The 20,647-nt window shown below is 35.5% G+C and overlaps 1 protein-coding gene across 1 annotated transcript in view; it reads left to right on the top strand.

Annotated features, from left to right (window-relative positions):
- Positions 1–20,647, top strand: part of LOC126808776 (neurogenic locus Notch protein) — a 429,826-nt gene that overhangs the window by 343,335 nt on the left and 65,844 nt on the right. Inside the window, exons 51-55 of the mRNA XM_056102639.1 lie at positions 548–641; positions 1,208–1,402; positions 7,244–7,405; positions 12,094–12,141; positions 14,078–14,248. Coding sequence (XP_055958614.1) covers positions 548–641; positions 1,208–1,402; positions 7,244–7,405; positions 12,094–12,141; positions 14,078–14,248 — 670 coding nt within the window. The remainder of the gene's footprint in view (positions 1–547; positions 642–1,207; positions 1,403–7,243; positions 7,406–12,093; positions 12,142–14,077; positions 14,249–20,647) is intronic.

Below are 20,647 nucleotides of genomic sequence, written 5' to 3'. Positions count from 1 at the left end.
ATGGAAAATGCAATTTAATGATTTTGCCATTTCTTCCAAACTTGTCGTTGTTTAGTCATCGAACCCCATCGGTTATTGGCAGAGTTATTGCTCTTGCTCTTTAATCGCTTAACAAATCATTGTCATGAGATTCTTCCATTTCTTTTTGACTGTTCAAATGTTTATTAGCCAGTCGCCAGAATTATAATGAAATGTCATTGTAAACACTCAACGTGCAATAGATTTGATTAGGAAAAGTTCTTGAGAATTGCATATCAAAACTTTAAAAAATTCTAATTAGGGAAACTTTTATTAACTGCTCAGATAAGATAGATGCCAGTGGGCATATGTTTATTTGCCTGGTAACCTGTGTTTATTGATGGTATATATGGTGGTATATTTGTATCAAAAACGATTTCCAATTTTTCTGTGAAACCTGTCTGTTGTGGATGCAGTCCCACCTATCACAATTCAGTGGCAATTATTTATTATTTAGAAATTTCAGGAGCTTTTTATTTTATTATATGGAAACTTTGCTGGATAGTCATGTTGGATATTATAATTGCAGGATGTCAAGTGTGAGGTGAATGAGCAATGTAGAATACAACCTGATAACCCTAACTGTTTTTCAGGACCATGTAGACTGAATGGAGAGTGTATTAGTAAGTACTTTGACCAGGAACAGGATACCACACTGGTGGAAGAAATTATTAAATAAGATTGTTTCACACACACACACACACACACACAGAGGACAAAAAGCAATACAACTATTTTTGTCAACTTGTTATTTAATCAAATTCCAGTTTTAGTTTCTAGCACTTTGGTAAAATATTCATTCAGAACAGTACTTACAAATTTGAGTAATTCCTATGTAAACATCGATAACGGTTTTGTTTTGGCCAATACTCACATACGGTTATCTTTCAGTGATACAGAGGTTACCACCGGGCTCGTAATTCTTTTAAGCGTTGTTATGTCATTATCATTTTTCTTGTTCAAATATAGAACAGTAGGACGTTAAACCCCATTTCATTTGTTCAAATATAGAAGAATGAAGTTTTCAACTAGATCTTAAATGGGCCGACAACTAAAAAAATAGAAAACTGCAATCGCTGCAACAAGTAGTGAATACAAAGTTGAGTAATGGCAAGGAATCAAGACAAGATCTTGTCAATTAGACAGATAAGCTGTGAACATAATCTCTCTAACAATCTATATTTAACAGAAGTTCACCCTGAACCACGTATGTCTGGAGTGTTTATGCCCACATGTACAGAAGACAAGGATTACCAATATAAACAATGTCAAGATAATTATTGTTGGTGTGTTAATCGTGATGGTGTCATGTTTGATTCATCACTAACTAAAGAACCATTGGAATGCAACGAGGCTGGTCCTGTTACAGAAGTACAAACTGAAGGTAATTTGACTTATCAGCTATTTCTTTTAGGTATAAAAGAGACATTAGACCCTTTACACAATTTGATTTGTTATGATCAGAAAATACATCGGAAATTTGGGGTATTCAAATTTGGGTTGTATGCAAAATTTAAGACAAATCATGCAATCCATGTTAAAGATGCTTTAATCTAATCAGTATTGATTAAAAATTCAAAATGGCGTCCAATAATGGCGGATTTTGATCAAAATGTGTCGAATATCACACTATACCCTTGCTTGTAATAATTATATTGTTTTCTATGTTTTAAGGGTCGATGGTTTCATTTCTAACATAAAACAATTATAAGAGGTATTCCTATTCAAATTCGAAGCAATAATCGTAAATTATGGAGGCATTTTCATCATTTATTAGTCCACTCGAAAGGATATAACCAGTGAATATGATATATGAGTCGGAGAATTTGTTTGAGAATCGTATCTACATTTGTTGCAACATCAGATTCGGTATAATCTTTGAATGGCATTTAGCAATTGAACATAATATAACACAACACAGTTCTATGGATAACAATCACTATGTTATATACACACGACGTTTCGACAAGAATTCATTGGTCGTTATCAAGCATACAAATTACAAATGAGGAAAAATGTGTGTGAAATAGCTTTATTTAACGTCCGCTTCCACCTAAGTGATATCGCAGACAATGAGGAAAAATTGTGACAGTGTTATATATAGGTACATTGAACAATAATAAGAGAAACCATAGGTTAACAATCATGAAACCCTAGCTTAATTGGTTATCAAAGTAATTATACTAAGATTTAATTATGATAGCACATATAGTAACAACAGCGGATAAAGGGTTAAAGAGGAATTAATGAAAACATAGATGATGGGTGAAATCTACTAGGTGAAGCCATAAGATATGTCTCTGGACATCAAAGAGCATAAAGTGAATGGTGAAAAAACACCTTAATTATTATGATATTCATATAGGACTTATTTCATTGTGACATGGAATAGTATTACATAATGTACATTAAGATAAATGATGGATCTAGTTACATCGTATACATATCACTGCTTATTTGGAAACTTATTTGGAATTATATAAGACTAAAAGATAGTATATCTTATGATGTGAAACAGTTCCTGGCATTAATTATTACTTAAAATTAAAGGGTCATAAGCTTTGGGTAGGTAGATACCAACATCTAGGTTGAGCCCAGGCCGGTTTTTCTTTATGTGGATAGCTTCTAGTATCCATCTTGTTTTCTTGTTTGCATGATTTCTCTCTAAATTTTTTTTTACATCTGACCAATTAATGCTGTGTTGTCTGTTAGCTTTAAGGTGTGCAGCTACGGCTGATTTATTCGAGACAGCTTTAGATTTGTGTTCAGCCAATCTTACATTCAGAGGTCTTTTCGTTTCGCCGACATATGTCTCTCCACATGAACAATCTATTTTGTAAATGCAACCTTTTGATGGAAGAGGGGAGATGGGATTCAGTTTGCCATTCGCCCGCAGGTAATCTTTAATCGTTTCATTTTAAGTAAATATGGTTTCTATTCCAGCTTGTTGTTTCAATAAACATTGATTTGGTATGTGAGTTTACCATTAAGTGGAATAAATACTCTTATTGGTGGTTGATCTGGTTTTGGTTTATTTGGTTTATTCTGTGGGTTTTATTGATAACGCTGGTAACAAGTTGTTCAGGGTATCCTTTCAGGGTGGTAAAAACATTTTAAGATGTTGGATTTCAGCTGGTAAGTTTTCTTCATGACAGATATTAATTGCACGTCTAGTTAAGAGTGGAAATAGTAGATATTTTGTTACTGCTAAGTTGGTTCGATTTGAAATGAATGTATTGGTCGGAGTGTGTCGGTTTTCGGAACACGGATGTCTTTAGATTACCACTGTCATTAGTAATGTTTATATCCAGAAACTGGAGGCTGTACTTTTTTTCTGTTTCCATCGTAAATTGAATTCTTTGATGCTGGCTGTTGAGGGGTTGTAGAAGGGCTGCAGGGTCGTCATCTTCATTAATCACAACGAACGTATCATCAACTCTTTTGTACCAACATATAGGTTTGATAGGGGAGAATTCTAATGCTGTTTCTTCGAAAGCTGACACAAAGATTTCACTTATTAAGGGGGATAATTAGCTGCCCATGGGTAAACCATATAACTGTTGGTAGTAATCGTCTCCCCAAGTAAAATATGTGGAATTAATACATTCTTCAATAAGAACTATGATGGTTTCAGTTGTGAGGGTGGGGTGAATTGGAGAGTCTAGTCGTTATAGTTGATTCCGAATAGTTTCTAAGGCTTCTTTCCATGGTACATTAGTGAATAAATCAACTACATCATAGGATATCATTTAGCCAGGTTTTTGGATGGTTTTCAGGTTTTGACACAGATCGCTTGAATCTTTGATAAATGAAAAAGATGATTTCCCTAATGGTGACAGTAATTTTAACAAGTATTTTGCGGTATTATAATATACTGAGTCTTTAGAACATAATTAGTAGACGCACTTTCATGAAGTCATTGTTTTTTGAGGCACGCGATCGCTCTCGAGTGCCTGTCGCGCACCCAAATGTCGACCGAGGGGAGGTTTTTCTCCCTCACTTTAAAATTGAAAATCGCTCTTCATATTTGTAAATCATGGACATGTATTTGTTGTTTTTTTCAAAAGAGTGTGAAAGAATCACATTCTGAGCGCAACCATGCTGTCATTGTGAACATTTATTTGGTGTATTCGATTAGTATAATGTGATCGCACAAGGTAATAAAATTCTGATGAATATGTTGCTAAAAATAGATGGCGCCTGTGCACCATTGGTTAATTTAACTGAAATGAAAAGTAGAACTCTCGCGAGACGTGAGAAATTACGAGAGATGGCACGTGAAAATTTCTAATGAGAATAATTCTGGAAGAAATAGATTATATTTTGATGGAATTTTCAAGCGTTTATGATTATATTTTGAATAGGGGTTATGTTTTTAAACAAAATTTATACAAGCTATATATATTTAGAAATGTTGACAAGTATTTCTATTGGAATACCGTATGTTATAGACGACAGTAGAAGTTTGACTTGACCGTACGACTACGAGTGCTATTATTTAGCAGACGATGTTTATTATCATTTATATGTAACCAAGAATGACCCCTTACACGCAGTTATTGATCTTCAGAACCATTTCCCATACAAACAACTAATCACTCTCCTTAATATCAGATCATTCTCCTTAATTTCTAAATCACTCTTCTTATCGTAACTGGGAGAGCTTTTTTAGGGGAGCGATTTTTTCAATTTGTTCATTAAGGGGAGCTTTTTTCGGCTCTCCTCTAAAATACAAAAAACAACCACTGTTCATGGGATTCTTATGGATTTTGATTGTTGCTCTTGCATATAGTGGTCGTGGGTGGTTAGGTCTCAACTGGTAATATACATCAGCTTTAATTTGGTTTTGCTCTTTTAATTTTTTAAGGAGTTCTTCATGTTTCTTCAAATGGGCTTCGGTGGGATCCTTGCAGACTACCAGAGACATATTACGTCACGTCACTACTGGGGAAAATCGTTTATATGGTGCAGTTCTAAATGAGGCGATAGAAACAATCAAGAGACAGCTAGCACACAAGTATGTTTGTTTCCTCGCTGAAACTCAAATTACTATAGATAACGGACGAAGAAAAAATGAAATTCGCTCCAATTACCAACTTGGGTGCAGAATCAGAATTCGCCAAACTGGACAATTATATATCAGCATCGGGTGGATAAACCAGCGTAGCATGTCATTCAAGGAAGAGTGTTTTATCCACAAATTGTCTGCTTGTGGATACTAAATTCTCTGAAATGCATGAAAGTGAGAGACTAAAGCAATGATAGTGGGTACCTCAGACCTAGTTAAAGATGCAAGAGGGATCGAGGAGAACTTTCTGTCAACAGTAAGGCTTTCACTACTCAAAAAGGAGGACCGTAAGAAAAAGAAGACTGAAAAGACGATGAAAGTGTTGGACGAATGTAAACTACACAACGGCCCTCTGACGCCAAGTTCTATAGATGAACTGAAAACTTGAATGAGAAACTTTCACCACCTCAGAGCTACTACGGCTCATAATATCAGACAAATGGGTAGAGTAAAAGTCGATTGAAAGTACAAAATGGAGAAGTTCTCAGATCAGGAATTCAAACAATCCATAAAAATGCGTAGAGTAAAAGTCGATGGAAAGTATAAAATGGAGAAGTTCTTAGAGCAGGAACTCAAACAATCTATAAAATATGCAATCAAACCGGAATCTGATGTTGCAACGAATGTAGATACGATTCTCAAACAAATTCTCCAACTCAAAATCACTGGTTATATCCATTCGTGTGTACTTATAAATGATGAAAATGCCTGCACAATTTACGATTTTTTCTTCGAATATGGATAGCAACACACCTTATAGTTGTTTTGATGCCAGAAATGAAATCAGCGACCCTCAAAACATAGAAAATGATATATTATTACAAGCTAGGATAGTTTGATATTCGACACATTTTGACGCCATTTTGAATTTTTAATCAGTATTGACCGAAACATCATCGTAGTTAAACAAATCTGCCATTTTAATGTTCAGTGCATCATTTGGCCATAAACAACACTCGTTTCAAAGAAAGTTTTGTGATTCTCCCCACCCTAGTTATATATAAAATTAATTATATAATTTATTTGTTGTTAAAAGTGGTAATACCCCATTAAATGACATCAACAGCGCTATCTCTTGTAATTCTTAGAATTATATTGCGTTTGCTTTTCGTTTAACAGCTGGAATTCCACAGATCGTCAGAATTCATTTAATAGAATCGCATTATGTACAAAAGATATCAAATCATGGATGACCAATAATATGCTCAAACTCAATGATGATAAAACAGAGGTCATGGTTATTGGTACCAAACAACAGCTTTCTAATAAATCAGCATCTACCATCCACATCACTGACTCTCAAATAAATATTGTTAACTCGGTTAAGGATCTTGGTGTCCATCTTGATTCTGAGCTTAGTATGGAAAACCATGTCAATAAGTTGTGTAAAGTCTGCTACTTCCATCTCCGGTCTATCCGACAAATTTGACATATAATTACAAAGGATGCTGCGCATACTTTAGGCAGATCATTAGTTTCCTCATGACTCGACTACTGTAACAGTTTACTCTATGGTATAAATCAGAACCTGATAAACAAACTTCAAATTGTGCAAAACATTGCAGCCAGGATTGTCTGCAGATCTGACAGAAACTGTCACATTACACCTTTTTTAAAAGAACTGCACTGGCTACCAATCACCCACAGAATCCATTTCAAACTCCTGTGTATGGCCCATGCATGTTTAAATGGAACAGCCACAGAATATCTTAGTTCAATGCTATCTGAATATATCCCCAAATGCACCCTAAGGTCAAAAAAATCATCACCTTCTAACAGTACCAAGTTATAGACTTAAATCCTTTGGGTTTCGACGATTTTCCCACAGTGTGCCAAAACTATGGAACTCTTTACCCGTAAATCTCAAAACTTCGCAATGTTTGGAAACTTCGCAATGTTTGGAAACTTTCAAATCAAAATTAAAATCTCATATTATAAAGAGTGAACTATAAAACTGAAGAGCTAAACAAACCTGCGCCATGAGCATACTGTTTGGATGGAATGTGCGCAATATAAATATTCATTATTATTATTATTATTATTATATTGAGTGATAAAGAAAGTTTCGTAATATGTCTAGAATGATTTACTTTATTTATGATTGTTGGTATTTGTTTATTCAAATTATATGACATTGTCTTTTCATTTTCATTTCAGTTTGCCCAGGTAACAGTAGTGTAGCTAACAAGGACTGCATTGATGCATGTGCATCTAAAATCTGTCCAGACCATCCAGACGCTAGATGTTCTGTTGATTTGTGTAGCAGTAACTGTTCTGTGAAGTTTGTCAATAGAGCTGGACATGAAGTTACTTGTGGTGGTAAGTGGAGTTTCTATGTTTGTTGACCATGTCGCACACAATTGTGCTGAATAGAAATAAAATATAGTACCATTCAAATTCCGTAAATACATAGTGCCGATGTAGTGTAAAAGTTCCATATATTTAATGGGTCTCTCCATTAATATCTAAAGGCGTTTTTATACACTCACATTTTCATGTGGACGTATATTGTCGTCGCCCCTGTCCGTCCGTCCACAATTTGTTTGTGGGCAGTCTACAGGTCACAAATGTTATCAAATTTTGACGAAACTTGAAATATAGGTTTATCTCCCAAAATTCCTTTCGATATTGGCATGTATCGTTCCGTAACTTCATGGATTATGCCCCCTGATTGTACGAAAAATCACGTTTTTAGCTTATGGACACTCTGGAGGTCACAATTTTTATTCGATTTTGATGAAATTTGGAAAGTATGTTTATAGCGCAAAGATCTCACGCAGATCAGATCGTAACTTCCTGGATTATGACCCTTGATTGTACGAAAATCGAACCGAAACTGTCGAACAAAATGGCCACTCCCTGTACGCAAACAGTATTAAAGTATGTAATGCCAGGGTTGTGGATCCTCTAGAAGTCACAATTTTGATGAAACTTTAAACATGTGTTTATATCCCGAAGCTTCCGGTTACTTTTTATATTTGCTCATTTCAGACCATAACTTCCTGGATTATGGCCCCTGATTTTATGTTTCTCAAGCTGCGATTGGCAGGTAGAGCAAGAAAAATCTCTGCGTCTTGTAAAGCAAAGTCTTTAAACCAAGATGAAATTGAATAAACAATTAAAAAATAAAACGGAATAAAATTTGGTTATAGCCATTTTATGTTGATCATTAATCCTGCTGCTTGCGTACAAGAATATTAAAGGTTTATCAAAGAGTTGTTCCATTATTTCGAACCAGTTTTTGGTGAATAACATTGGTTGAAATTGTTAAAATAAGACAGACTTTACCATACAAATTACTATTTATATGATTCATTACTGATTTCATGGTCATTACTTCAATGGTGTAATGATATTTTTATACGCCCACATTTTCATGTGGACGTATATTGTCGTAGCCCCTGGAGGTCCGTTCATATTTGTTTGTGAACAGTCTACAAGTCACAATTTTTATCTAATTTTAACGAAACTTGAAAAATAGGTTTATATCTTAAAGATCTTGGTTCCTTTCAATATTGGCATATATTGGACCGTAACTTATGCCCCCTCATTGTACGAAAAATCAGGTTTTTAGCTTGTTGACATGCCAGAGGTAACAGTTTTTATCCGATTTTGATAAAACTTGAAATGTATATTTTTTGTGGCTATTTTTATTTATATATATTTATTAAACAACTTCTACTCTCAATGAAGCCTGTGTTATTCAGTTTTTAGATTATTGACCTCTTTGTACAGACCTAAGACCTGGTACGTTTCTGTGAGGGAATCACAAACCCTTTTTGTGATTACTTTAAAGGCTCAATACCACTCTTGTTGTAACTGAATAATATGTCCCAATCTTTATTCTGGTCAACAAATTGTACTATTTTAAAATATTCCAATTAATTGATGATACAAATTTCATCTTAACACACCTAATTTAAAAGTGGAAAAAATCAACTAAATGATTTGAAAAGCCTGATGTAAAGCTTTTCAAATGTGACTTGGATTTAAAAATATTTTTGAACCCTTTGGACAAGTAAAATAGGATTTAATGGGTAATTTACACAACAGGTAGGACACTAACACATCTAGTACTTAGAATAAGGCTATTATTTATTTTCTGGAGCTGTCAAGCCAGCAAGAGTGTTATTGTCCCTTTAAATAAAACGAAAGTGTCCTAAGTTATCATGTCCATACAACTAGTAGATCTAACAATCGTGGGTTTAGAGTGTAGCGATGACGCTAATGAGTTGAACAAAATAGGCCTAATACAAGGTTTAATTGACTGGTAGGACATCTTTCCTTCTAACCTTACCCGAATTTAGCTTCCGTCTAGTTATCGCCATCCGAGAGGGGTTCACTTACCTGCCGCTATAAGAAAGACTATAAATATGGGTATCAAAAATCATAATCCGAACCCGAACCCTAACCCTGATAATAGATATTGGTGGACTAATGAACCCACAGACTAGTGTACCTTAACCCTAACCCAACCCCTATAATAGATATCGGTGGACTAATGAACCGGTGGACTAGTGACCATTTATAATAGTTCAAGAATTACTTGTCATGCCCATATTGCATACACACTAACAAGCAGTAATGTTCGTTTGTGGAAACTATGGTGGACAACAAACCTGTTGTTTGATCATAATAGTCACTTACTTCGGTCCTGCCACTCGCACTTTGTCCAAGTCCTATTAATGATGAACATGGAAATAAACACCAGAACTACTAATGAGGGTCGTACTTGATTGTCACGCACATAAAAACATGATAATGATACAAGGAGCGGCAAGATAACATCTAGATTACTACGCCTTGTTGATGATAGTTTCGCTGATAAATAAATGCTTAGTGAGGACTATTAAGCATACTGGCTAATTTTGTGTCCAATATTATTGTAGGATTAAACTCTAATGTAATTCCTCCTCTTTACAATTGTAATTGAATATTTCAAGCATATTAAGCACTTTGGTAGGTTGCACCGTTGACGGCAACAGATTAGCAACGGGTTAGCAACGGGTTAGCAAAGGGTTGCGAACGGTTGCATTGGGTGGAATGGCTATAATTAATTAATTAAGAAGGCTCGTTACTGAATATTGGTCTTAAATGATAAATAATATGTTTTTAGGCAGTTATAAACCAAACTGCCTTTTGAAATATTGCTTTTGTTTTATTAAATTGTACATTTGTAATTGTGAAAGTAGATCCTTCCTAGGCATGGGTTACATGGGGTTTAAACAGGCCGTGGGAATACCATAATGTCATTGGTCGACAGACTCCATGTGACACTTTGGCAAAGCCTGTATAAATCGCTAAACTCGTTAAAAATGACATTCTGTCTTATATTTATTTGTGGTTTTTTTCCTAAAAATTATCTTATTCCTTTTAACTAAAGCACTTAATTATAAATAGACGATTTAAAAGATTTATTTGTAAAGCCTAAATGTCTTTTTGTCAAAAAAACAAGAAAATAATTCAGATTAAACATCGTTCCTTAAATATATAAAAGCCGAATTATTCCCCTGTAGAAGTCGAGGAAGGATCTAAATCACCTAACAATTATTGTATTTTCTTATTATTTATATCCTCTTACAGTCTTTTATTCAAAGTCAAAGTCGACTCAATGTCATACCGAGGACGGCTACAATATTTATGACCCAAAGATCTCAGTTCCTTTCGATATTTGCGCATATCGGACCATAACTTCCTGGATTATGGCCCCTGATTGTTTGAAAAATCGATTTTTAGCCAGTGGTCCCTTTAGAGGTCACATTTTTTTTTTAATCCAATTTAAAAGAACGTTCGAATACAATGATGGTTGTGTTCGAATTTCGTGGAAATTGGAGCGAAACTGCCCGACAAAATGGCCGCTCCCTGTATGCAAATATTGTTAAAATGGATCCCTCTAGGGCTCACGATTTTGATCCAATTTTGATGACACTTAACATATATGTTTATCCAAAGATCTCGGTTCCTGCCATTATTCGCTCATATCGGACCATAACTTCCTGGATTATGGCCCCTGATTGTTCGAAAAAATTTGACCCAAACTGCCGAACAAAATGGCTGCTCCCTGTACGCAAATAGTGTTAAAGTAGGTATACTGAGGGTGTGGATCCCTCTAGAGGTCACTATTTTGATCCTATTTTGATGAAACTTAACATATATTTTTATATCTCAACGATCTTAGATCCTGTCAATATTCGCGCATATCGGAGTGTAACTTCCTGGATTATGGCCCCGATTGTATGAAAAAAATCGCTTGTGGATCCTCTAGAGGTCACAGTTTTGTCCGATTTTATAAATCGTTTAAACATATCACCCAACGTACACCCTGATGATGGTTGAGTTCGAATTTCATGAATATGTAATACCAAGGTTGTGGACCCTCTAGATGTCACAATTGTTATCTGAATTTGATGAAATTTAAATTATATGTTTATATCCCAAAGATCTCGATTCCTGTTGATATTCGCGCATATCAGACTGTAACTTCCTGGATTATGGCCCATGATTGTATGAAACAGAGGGGTTTTGGCATGTGGACCCTCTAGACGTCACAATTTTTATCCGATTTTAAAAAACGTTTAAATATATCACTGTTACACCATAATGACGGTTGAATTCGAATTTCGTGAAAACTGGAATGAAACTGCCCGACAAAATAGCCACTCCTTGTACGCAAGTAGTGTTAAAGTATGTTATACAAAGGTCGTGGGCCCTCTAGAAGTCATAATTTTCATCCGATTGTGATGGAACTTAAAATATATTTTTATATCCCAGATCTCGGTTCCTTTCAATATTTGTGCATATTGAACCGTAATTCTATGATTATACAAAAAATCGCTTTTATTTTTAGCTTGTTCTCTGCCCATCTCTTGCGAAATGTGGGTGTATCTTGCATGGCAACTGTTTGTTTCATTAACATTACACATTAGCATTACACATTTACATGTCATTACTCAGGTCGAAAATAAAGTTTACACAAATAAAATTATTATTTTATGATTTGTTTCTAGATGATGTATGTAAAGTTATACAGGCAACTCCACATAAAGACTGTAGCAGTAAGTATTAATAATACTATTTAACTGGCATTAACATTTATGTTTAATAGGCTTTAGTTTAAATCTCATACAGACTATAGTTTAAATCCGATTCCTATGGGGAATCACGGTGGCTAAGTGGTTAAGACGTTGGCTCGCTAGCCTGGAGGTCGGGTGTTCGATCCCTGCATTGGCCGAGAAAGGTGGAGGGCCTGACAAGGACAACTGTCTAGTCGTTTGGATGGGATGAAAAATTGAGGTCCCATGTACACATTGGCATGTATGTTAAAGATCCCTTGACAGTTGGAATTCGATATAAGAGTAGACCGTAGTGCCGCTGTCTGGGCAAAATTTCCCTCATAGTACACTATACTGTATGCCCGTCCTCATTAGCCCAGTTTGGAGAAGAACAATAGGACGTTAAACTTTGCTGTGTGAGTATATTTATGTATGTAACACACGAAAGTTTAGATCTTGTTGCTATGGTTGAGTAATAGACTATAATTTAAATCGCATATCTGTGTGTTGGAATGTATTTATAAGTAATAGACTATAGTTTATAAACAGTATGGTGGGGTTGTGTAGAACTGGGTTGCATAACGACATGTAATACTAAAATATAGCAAAATGTGTTGCTTATGAGAACTCCCCAAATGAGAAGTGGTATCAGTTGTCCTAGACAATAGTTCTTATATTTTCCTGTCCATACTGATTGCCCTTGTTTATATGAACGCTTTACAGTCTAGATGTGTAAAGGGTGTGAAAATTCTTGTTATTGTTCAAAAATGAAGTTTTTGAAAGGCAGAGTCACAGATGTATTCCAACGTGTGTGTTCTCTGTGGGTTGAAATTTGCAAGATATTCTATTTGAATTCACTGACATTGTTTAATGTCAAGATGAACTCATATTCCTGAAGCAATGGCCTGAGAAATCCCTCTCTGGCCATTGCTGGATTGGCTTCTAATACTTGACCTTTTGAGGGATTGTGTCTATTCTTGCCGTTCAATCAAATCTATCCCAGGTACAGCAACATGACAGCCCTTCTTTTAATTTGGGGTCTTCCCTAAAACTTTGGACGGTGATTTAAGTTATTAAAAACGGTGAAAGTATTGTTCGTCTCCAAACAGTAGGGACATTTCACATCGGTACAAAAACGAACATATGTTCGTTTACGTTTTCATATCCTCTAACACACGGTTTCTCAATCTGACGTACGATAATAACTAGATGGTGTTAATTTCAAATCCTGAACTGCTCTGTCCAGGCAAAGTTTGCAATCAATTTTTTTGGCAGATGTACAAGAAATCAAGCAGAATATTGCATCTGAGCACATTCTACAAACTCTACACAATCAGCAATATACACAAGGCCTCGAAAATTGTGGAAAATACCTACGTGAATCCAGCTCCACCAGCTCCACATGATAACATTTTTCACTGGACAAACACTCATTACGGGTTGACGCCACAAGTACACACAAATCGATGACGTTTTCGTACCGATGGGAAAGGTCTCTATTATTGTTTACATTGCATCCGTGTTGATAGCCTCGTTTGTCACGCAATTAGTTTTTCTGCAATATTCTGATGTGCACTGGTTAATTGGGCATAATAAAATCGTGAGTCATAACATAACGTTATTTAAACACATTTGGTCCAATTTGAAGCTCTGTTTAAAGCGTAATGATACTGTTACACAGTTAGCTATTGGTTGTTAATCGGACTTTTCACCAGTCATAATTTGGAACAGAAATTTGTTTTCTTTACAGCTGTGTTAAATGGGATTAGTTCTGATCATACGAAACACTGAAGGAGTATGATGTGAACTGGATGTTTGTCGGGATGTATGTATTTTTATCTGGCAAATGATGTTTATAGAAAGACATGTATGGGAAAGTAGGGCTTGACAGACAAAAATTAATAACAAAGTCCTTGAAATTTGAATTGTTTTGTTTTAGCTCCAGTTGTATGTCCAGGAGGTGGTGCACCATTATTATGCCCCAGTGATGTATGTAGTAGAGCTAGTTGCCCTGGTAACCCATGTGCTGTCTGTTCAATAGATCCATGTAGATGTAAAGCGGTGTTTACAGATATAGTTACAAAAGAGATTATTACAGATTGTCAAAAAGGTATACATTGTTATCATAGCATTATTTTAACATACATTAGTACAAATAAAAATTACGTACCTTAGTTCCAATAAAGTTAAGTGAGCTAAACCCCAAAATGAAGTGTTAAATTGAGTTGATCTGTGATGTGCAAGCTACAATATTGTGAAAGATTGAAATTTCATTGATCTAGCCCAAAGACATTACTGATAGGCCTGTTTTAAATCCGATTGAATCCAACCGGGACATTATCTGATGTTGTTATTTTGATTTGGTTTCTTAATTACACATAAATGTTAAATAATTAACACTAGGGACCGGGTATCATTCAGATATGATGAAAGAAGGAAAGAAATTGAGCTTACCATCTATAATCTAATACACATATTCAGTTAATAGACTGCCATGCAGAAAGTATTAAACACCCTCAAGATTCATCAAATAACGCCCAGTTTGTGCCCAGTTTTCATTTTTTCATCAAATCTGAATGATACCCGGTCCCTAGTGTAATTTGCCATGGATTAGCCAGAAAAATGTATTATGTTAGCAAAAATGCAAAGGAAACACCGTTACTTTAAAAGTGCTTTAATTTTAGATCCTATTTAGAATTTTACGTGGGATCTAAAATTTGACTTATAAATGCCATAACCAAGACAGTCGCTGTGGCTACATTTCCTGTGTCCTTACGATCAAAAGAAAAATTGACCACATACTGCTGTGTATCGGAAAACGGAGCGGTATGTCCGTTAAGCTTTTGCTGGAATTTTCACAACTCGCATTAACACAAAGATAATGTGGCCTTTTAAAATTTACAGTAAAGTTTTCCAGTAACAAGTTTGTAATCTATAACAATTCAAGATGAGAAAGATCCGTCTGTAGCAATTCTTCTGCCATGTATAGTGTTAGCTTTTGTGTGCCTCAATCAAAGAATCAACAAACACATCTGGTTATAGTGTAAAATGTCATTTATTATTTATAAACAAATAAATGACTGTAACAAAATTAAAATAAAAACATTAATAAAATGAGCAATATACATGAGTAATCATTAACATGCAGCCACCCCTACCTATGAATCCTGTTGGGCTAAATTAGAGCCCCATTTATGCCCAAAAGCATCTGCCGCTGAATGTGAGATATTTGTACAACCTGAGATAAGTTTGACTGTGTCTTAACAACCCATTCGTTTAACTATGGCAACAACATCATCAATATTATCATACGATACCATGGTATGTCCCTCTGAGATACTAGCATTAATTGAATTATTTAATGGAAAGGACAAATCATGGATTAATCGAAACGCACCCTTCTCTTGTTTAGGAATAACACCTAATGGAGAACATATTATGCATCAACTCATGATTTATTTTCTTTAATAATATATCGTAATTCTGAGAGCAGGAAGAATGATTTCTAGCTACAGAAAAATGTTGTGTGCCTGTATATGGAATACGAAATCCATTGGTGAAACCATCTACCAAAAAGGCACGATCCCCTTGGTTATATCCTTCTAGGGCAGAAAAAAGTCTAATCGGATCAATTGGGGTGGGCACTTTTGCTGGCAGAGGCACCACCTTTCCGAAAGGAAAGCCGAGAATTAGATAGATTTATATATGTTGTAGCCCTAGGTTGGTTTGGGGGAACTGGCATAGCATGTGATGGAGGCATAGGGTATGATGGAGGTGCAGTCGGGAATTGAGGCTGTAGCGGAGATGGCATAGAAGGCTTAATACATGTATTCGACAGGGACGAACGTTTACTAAAACAGGACATCATAGGATGCCTATAAAGACATAATCTGCATACATGTGGGTATTTACAAAGGGGACGGTTACACCCCTTAGCTGAATTGTAATCAAAACACACCAAATTGACCGAATTGGGTTGACCCCGTGCAGCGGTAGAAGCTTTACCTTCGATAGGAACATTGTTTTTTGTGGCATACACAGTGGATGCCTTCAGCCACAATTCGGAATGCATCTGATTCCAGGGCAGGTGATATGTAGCGCGGAGCGTACAAAATTGGTGGTCATAAAATTGATATGCTCTCACGCCAAAAGATGAATATAAATCAATAATAGACTGCAAATATGTCAATAAACTGGATATCAATTGTGGAAATTTTTGAAAATAAATGTCCATAAAAATTAAAATTTTGTCTTTGGGGATGATGAGATCTGAAAGGTGGAACTATCATCCCCTTCCAAAATATTTAAGGAAAGTGTACTGGAATTCAATCCAGGCAACAACAAGGAAAAATCAATAAATCTGTCCAACCAAATATCAGCCTTAATCTTATCCGACACATGGCTGGAAATGGATGTAGGAGGTATGGGTGCTTGTGGTATCAAGGGAGCAACGTTACCTGTATTAAATATTTGGTCGGCCCACACAGAAAGCAAATGTTTTGCGTCAGAAAGGCAAAGTTCCATTGAGTGTTGCGAGGAAGGCCAAAGTTCAGCAAAAGGGCACAATTTCCATAGGCCTGGGTAGTTTTTATGATAATGAAGGTGTGGGTGACAACAATTGACACCATCTCGTGTGTCTTAGCAAAGCGTCTCTGATTCTTTTCATAAACAAAATACATCCCACAGAATCCGACAAGTGAATGCCCTGCGAATCATAAACGTATGCAACTGGTTGACATAAGCCCGACCTATGTTTCCAAAAAGTTATTTTTGGGAAACGCTCACACAACAATGACAAACATGATCATTATATTGTTCATCAACAATCACGTTACGTTTTATCAGTTGCGCTATTATCACACCTTGGGGACAAAACGTAGCTAAAATGTCTGAAGCAAAGTCCACAATGGCATGTGCTCAAATATCCGGCGACACGGACGAATCACATAAATCGTTCGAACTCAAATGAAGAAATACGATATCTGTCATTCAAAATGCATAACCCACCATGGCCGAAACAGGAAATAGAACACAGATTGAGTGGCAAATGTAAATTAGAATGTACACCACATAAATGAGGAATTAAACGTTTGATATACGACGAACCAAACAACGTGACCTTGATCGGAACCACAGGAAATGTCTCTGTATCTAAATCTAATGACGCAAAAGTCGTGCCATGCCACGCAGCCACTGCCATCTCACAGAGCCACCATTTTAAAAACGAAACAAAGGAATCGAGCAAGTGGTATGCAAGTGAAAGTTTAACCGATACGGAGCTCCACAGAATTAATTGCGTAAACAAAGTTGTGCAATCAGCATTTTATCCAAGTTACCTCTGATGTAAACACATGACTGCGATCTTTGCTGCCATATTATAGAGTCGCCATTATGAACAGAACAAAGGAATCGTGCCAGTGCCGTGGAAAGAGTAGGAGAAAGTGTAACGACACAAAGCATCACAGAACTAATTACAAAAGTTTGCACCGATGAAGTAAGTAAAGCAAATAGTTGAAATTAAGCACTGCAGGCAACACAAAATAAGCACAATTCCTTCCTCAAACAAGCATATGCAAAGCAATAGCTAGAATGCCACAGTTCCTTTTGACCTAAATCATGTGACCTAATTATTAGCGTCATTAGACTGAGACAAATGATTATGAAGATTCTGATTGGCTGAATCACACAAATGTTATTATGTACCATAATTTGTATATTTGTAGCTTAGGTAATGTTTACTTAAAGGACAATATGGTGTCAGTCTAATGACATTCAATTACTTTATTGATTGTCAGGTATCCTCTTACAGTCCCATATAACAACTTTTGGTCTTGGAAGGAATTATTAGTGAGCAGAAATTCGGCCGTGTATCTGTTATCTCTCGTCACATCAGTCAGTTATATAGAGGTATGACTTGTGTTTTCCTTTGGCGTTTGTCACTTCCGATTCAGGAAACCTATATTACTCCGCTATCGTAGCAATGATCTCTGTGTTAAAATTATATTTGGAATGTGTTTAACCAGCTCTATCACATATGTGATAATGACTGGCACCAATATTGTCCTTTAAGTCAGTAGGCTATGTTAATTGAACTGTCAGTAACATTAGTGTATATCGTATGTGCAGTCCTTGTGGCATCACATGCCAATCAAATGGATTAAGGTTGTACCGTAAACACTCATCGGAAATGTATTGAGTTCGAAACGTGAATGAATAACTAAAACTTTAAAAATGACAACAGGAATTGACGACATGGACGAAAATAGACCAATATTAGACATCAAAGGAAACTCTTTTGTTTTTCAACCAATTTGAATTTCTCAACTTTTATGTTGAGGCATTGTGCCCTCTACCATGCATGCGTATGGCTTAATTTTAAGCTCAAAAGTGAAAACAGTGAAAATTCTGAGCGTAACTTTTTTTTTATTTTTGAAGATTTCGACACAGAATACATTACAATTGGGTGAATTAAGCCAAAAATATCAATATAAATTTTCCGAGTATCCCCCCTTTGAAAATGAAGTCAGATTTTCAACTTTTTAAATTTTGCCTTATTTGAAAATATTTGTCAATACTTGTCATCTATCAGCTTTTTTAGAGAAATCTCATAAGGTTAAAATTCACTGGAAGAACATATAAGTCATTCTTCAAAATACGACAATTTTTATATAATTTTCAATATCATCATATTTTTGGAAAGCATTCAAATTTTGATATTTGACTCAAATATAGTGGGACAACTGCCGATGATATTTGTTTTTCTGTATTTATGTCCTTTTTGTTAAACATAACCAATACTTCATAATTAAATATTATTTATCATTATCACACAGGTTCAGTATATTAGCACTCACTAATAGTAGGTGTACTACACGCAAAACAAAACTCTACAAGATAAACCTGCAGACAGGTCCGAATATAGACATGGCAAAAATAAACAAATAATCAAATAAAGTGCATGGATCTTGGGGCCAGCCAGTGATGGGATTTTGCCCGTATATTCCGGAATGTCCGACGCTATTTTCCAAACGTCCTAAATTGTCCGACCAGGAATATGCCCAATCGGACATCAAGACATGGTAAATAATATTCAAAATTCCAAAATTAATATAGTGTACTGAGTGTATAACTACCACTCAACCCGATTATCGTTGATAATAGGCTAGATTGATTAGGTAATTAAGTGATCAACGTATTTATCGTTTTATACCGTCACCTACCTTGATTAACTACTTAATCTGCCTTGATTGGCTGACTTAATTCTTTGTCGGACAATTCATCAATTCAATCCTGAACAGAAGTCATTGCTTCTCCTTTGTCGGACTATATATCAATCCAATAAAATTAATCTACGTGATTAACCTGTGATTTCTCCATTGTCTCACGCTTTAATCTCCTTGATGTCGGCCGTAGACATTAGTCATATATGTCACATATCCTAATAGTATAACACCCCAAATCAATATACATTGTGTCCGATAACTTGTCTGTGATATTTCTTCAGTGGAAGCAGAAGTTAAATAAAGCTATTTCACACGGACATGCAAAATGAAAGTATAAATCACACGAGACACGTGGAATTAAGAGCAGTGAAAGTGCCAAATCTAATACGTCTGATGTCGGGAGAAAAGATTCTATTTTGATGGCATATTGCCGGATTTATGATCATATTTTGAATGGGGTTTATGTTTTTAAATAAATAAATAAACACGCTAAGAAATGTTGACAAATGTTTCGATTGGAATAACGTAAGTAGTTACGGTAATTGTTTTAGATGATAGCGCATGCTTAGAGTAGAATGGGATTATTTAGCAGTTGGTGTCACTCGCTCGTTGTATTAGAGTGACGTTTACTACGGTTTATGATCAAATAAATTTCGGGATGTCATTTTTTTACCTTCCGTATATAAATCGAAACGGAGTATAAGACGAATGCCGGACTTTGCTGAAAAATTAATAGACTTATGACCCGAAAAATATGGTAATTTTGGGGGAATTTGAAACCGGTACGGATGGACAGTAGTCGGCACGCTTTCATTCTATGGTATTTTGATGTCATGTAATTTTGTAGGAATATTACTGACATAAATTTGAATAACGTACAGGAATTAAATATGAAAAATAACGAGGTGCACCTATTTTTTTTATTACGTATGAATTTGAATATTTTGTTGACACTTTATTCTTAATTGTGGTTTGAAAACGCCTGCTTAAATAACCATAAGAGTTATGTCCCTTTATTTTCAGGAAGAAAATGTCCGACAACTAAAGTTTTGAAATCCCATCACTGGGGCCAGCCGTAAGCGTCCACTGTGCTATACAGTCGCGGGCCTGTAATCATACAGGTTTCACTCAAAATGAAAAAAAAAAAAAAAAATGATTTAAGTGACTGTTAATTAACATATATACAGCTAGGCGACAGGCTAATAGACTGGCAGCCAAGGTTTGATTAACGTAAAATTGAGGACCAAGGTTTGGGCATACATAGACTTTATTAAGGCATATAATAT

This window comes from Patella vulgata, chromosome 1, assembly GCF_932274485.2.
Source record: "Patella vulgata chromosome 1, xgPatVulg1.2, whole genome shotgun sequence".
NCBI classification, from domain to species: Eukaryota; Metazoa; Mollusca; class Gastropoda; family Patellidae; genus Patella; species Patella vulgata.
The sequence above is the reverse complement of the archived record's forward strand: the minus strand, read 5'-3'. Positions and strand labels throughout refer to the sequence as shown.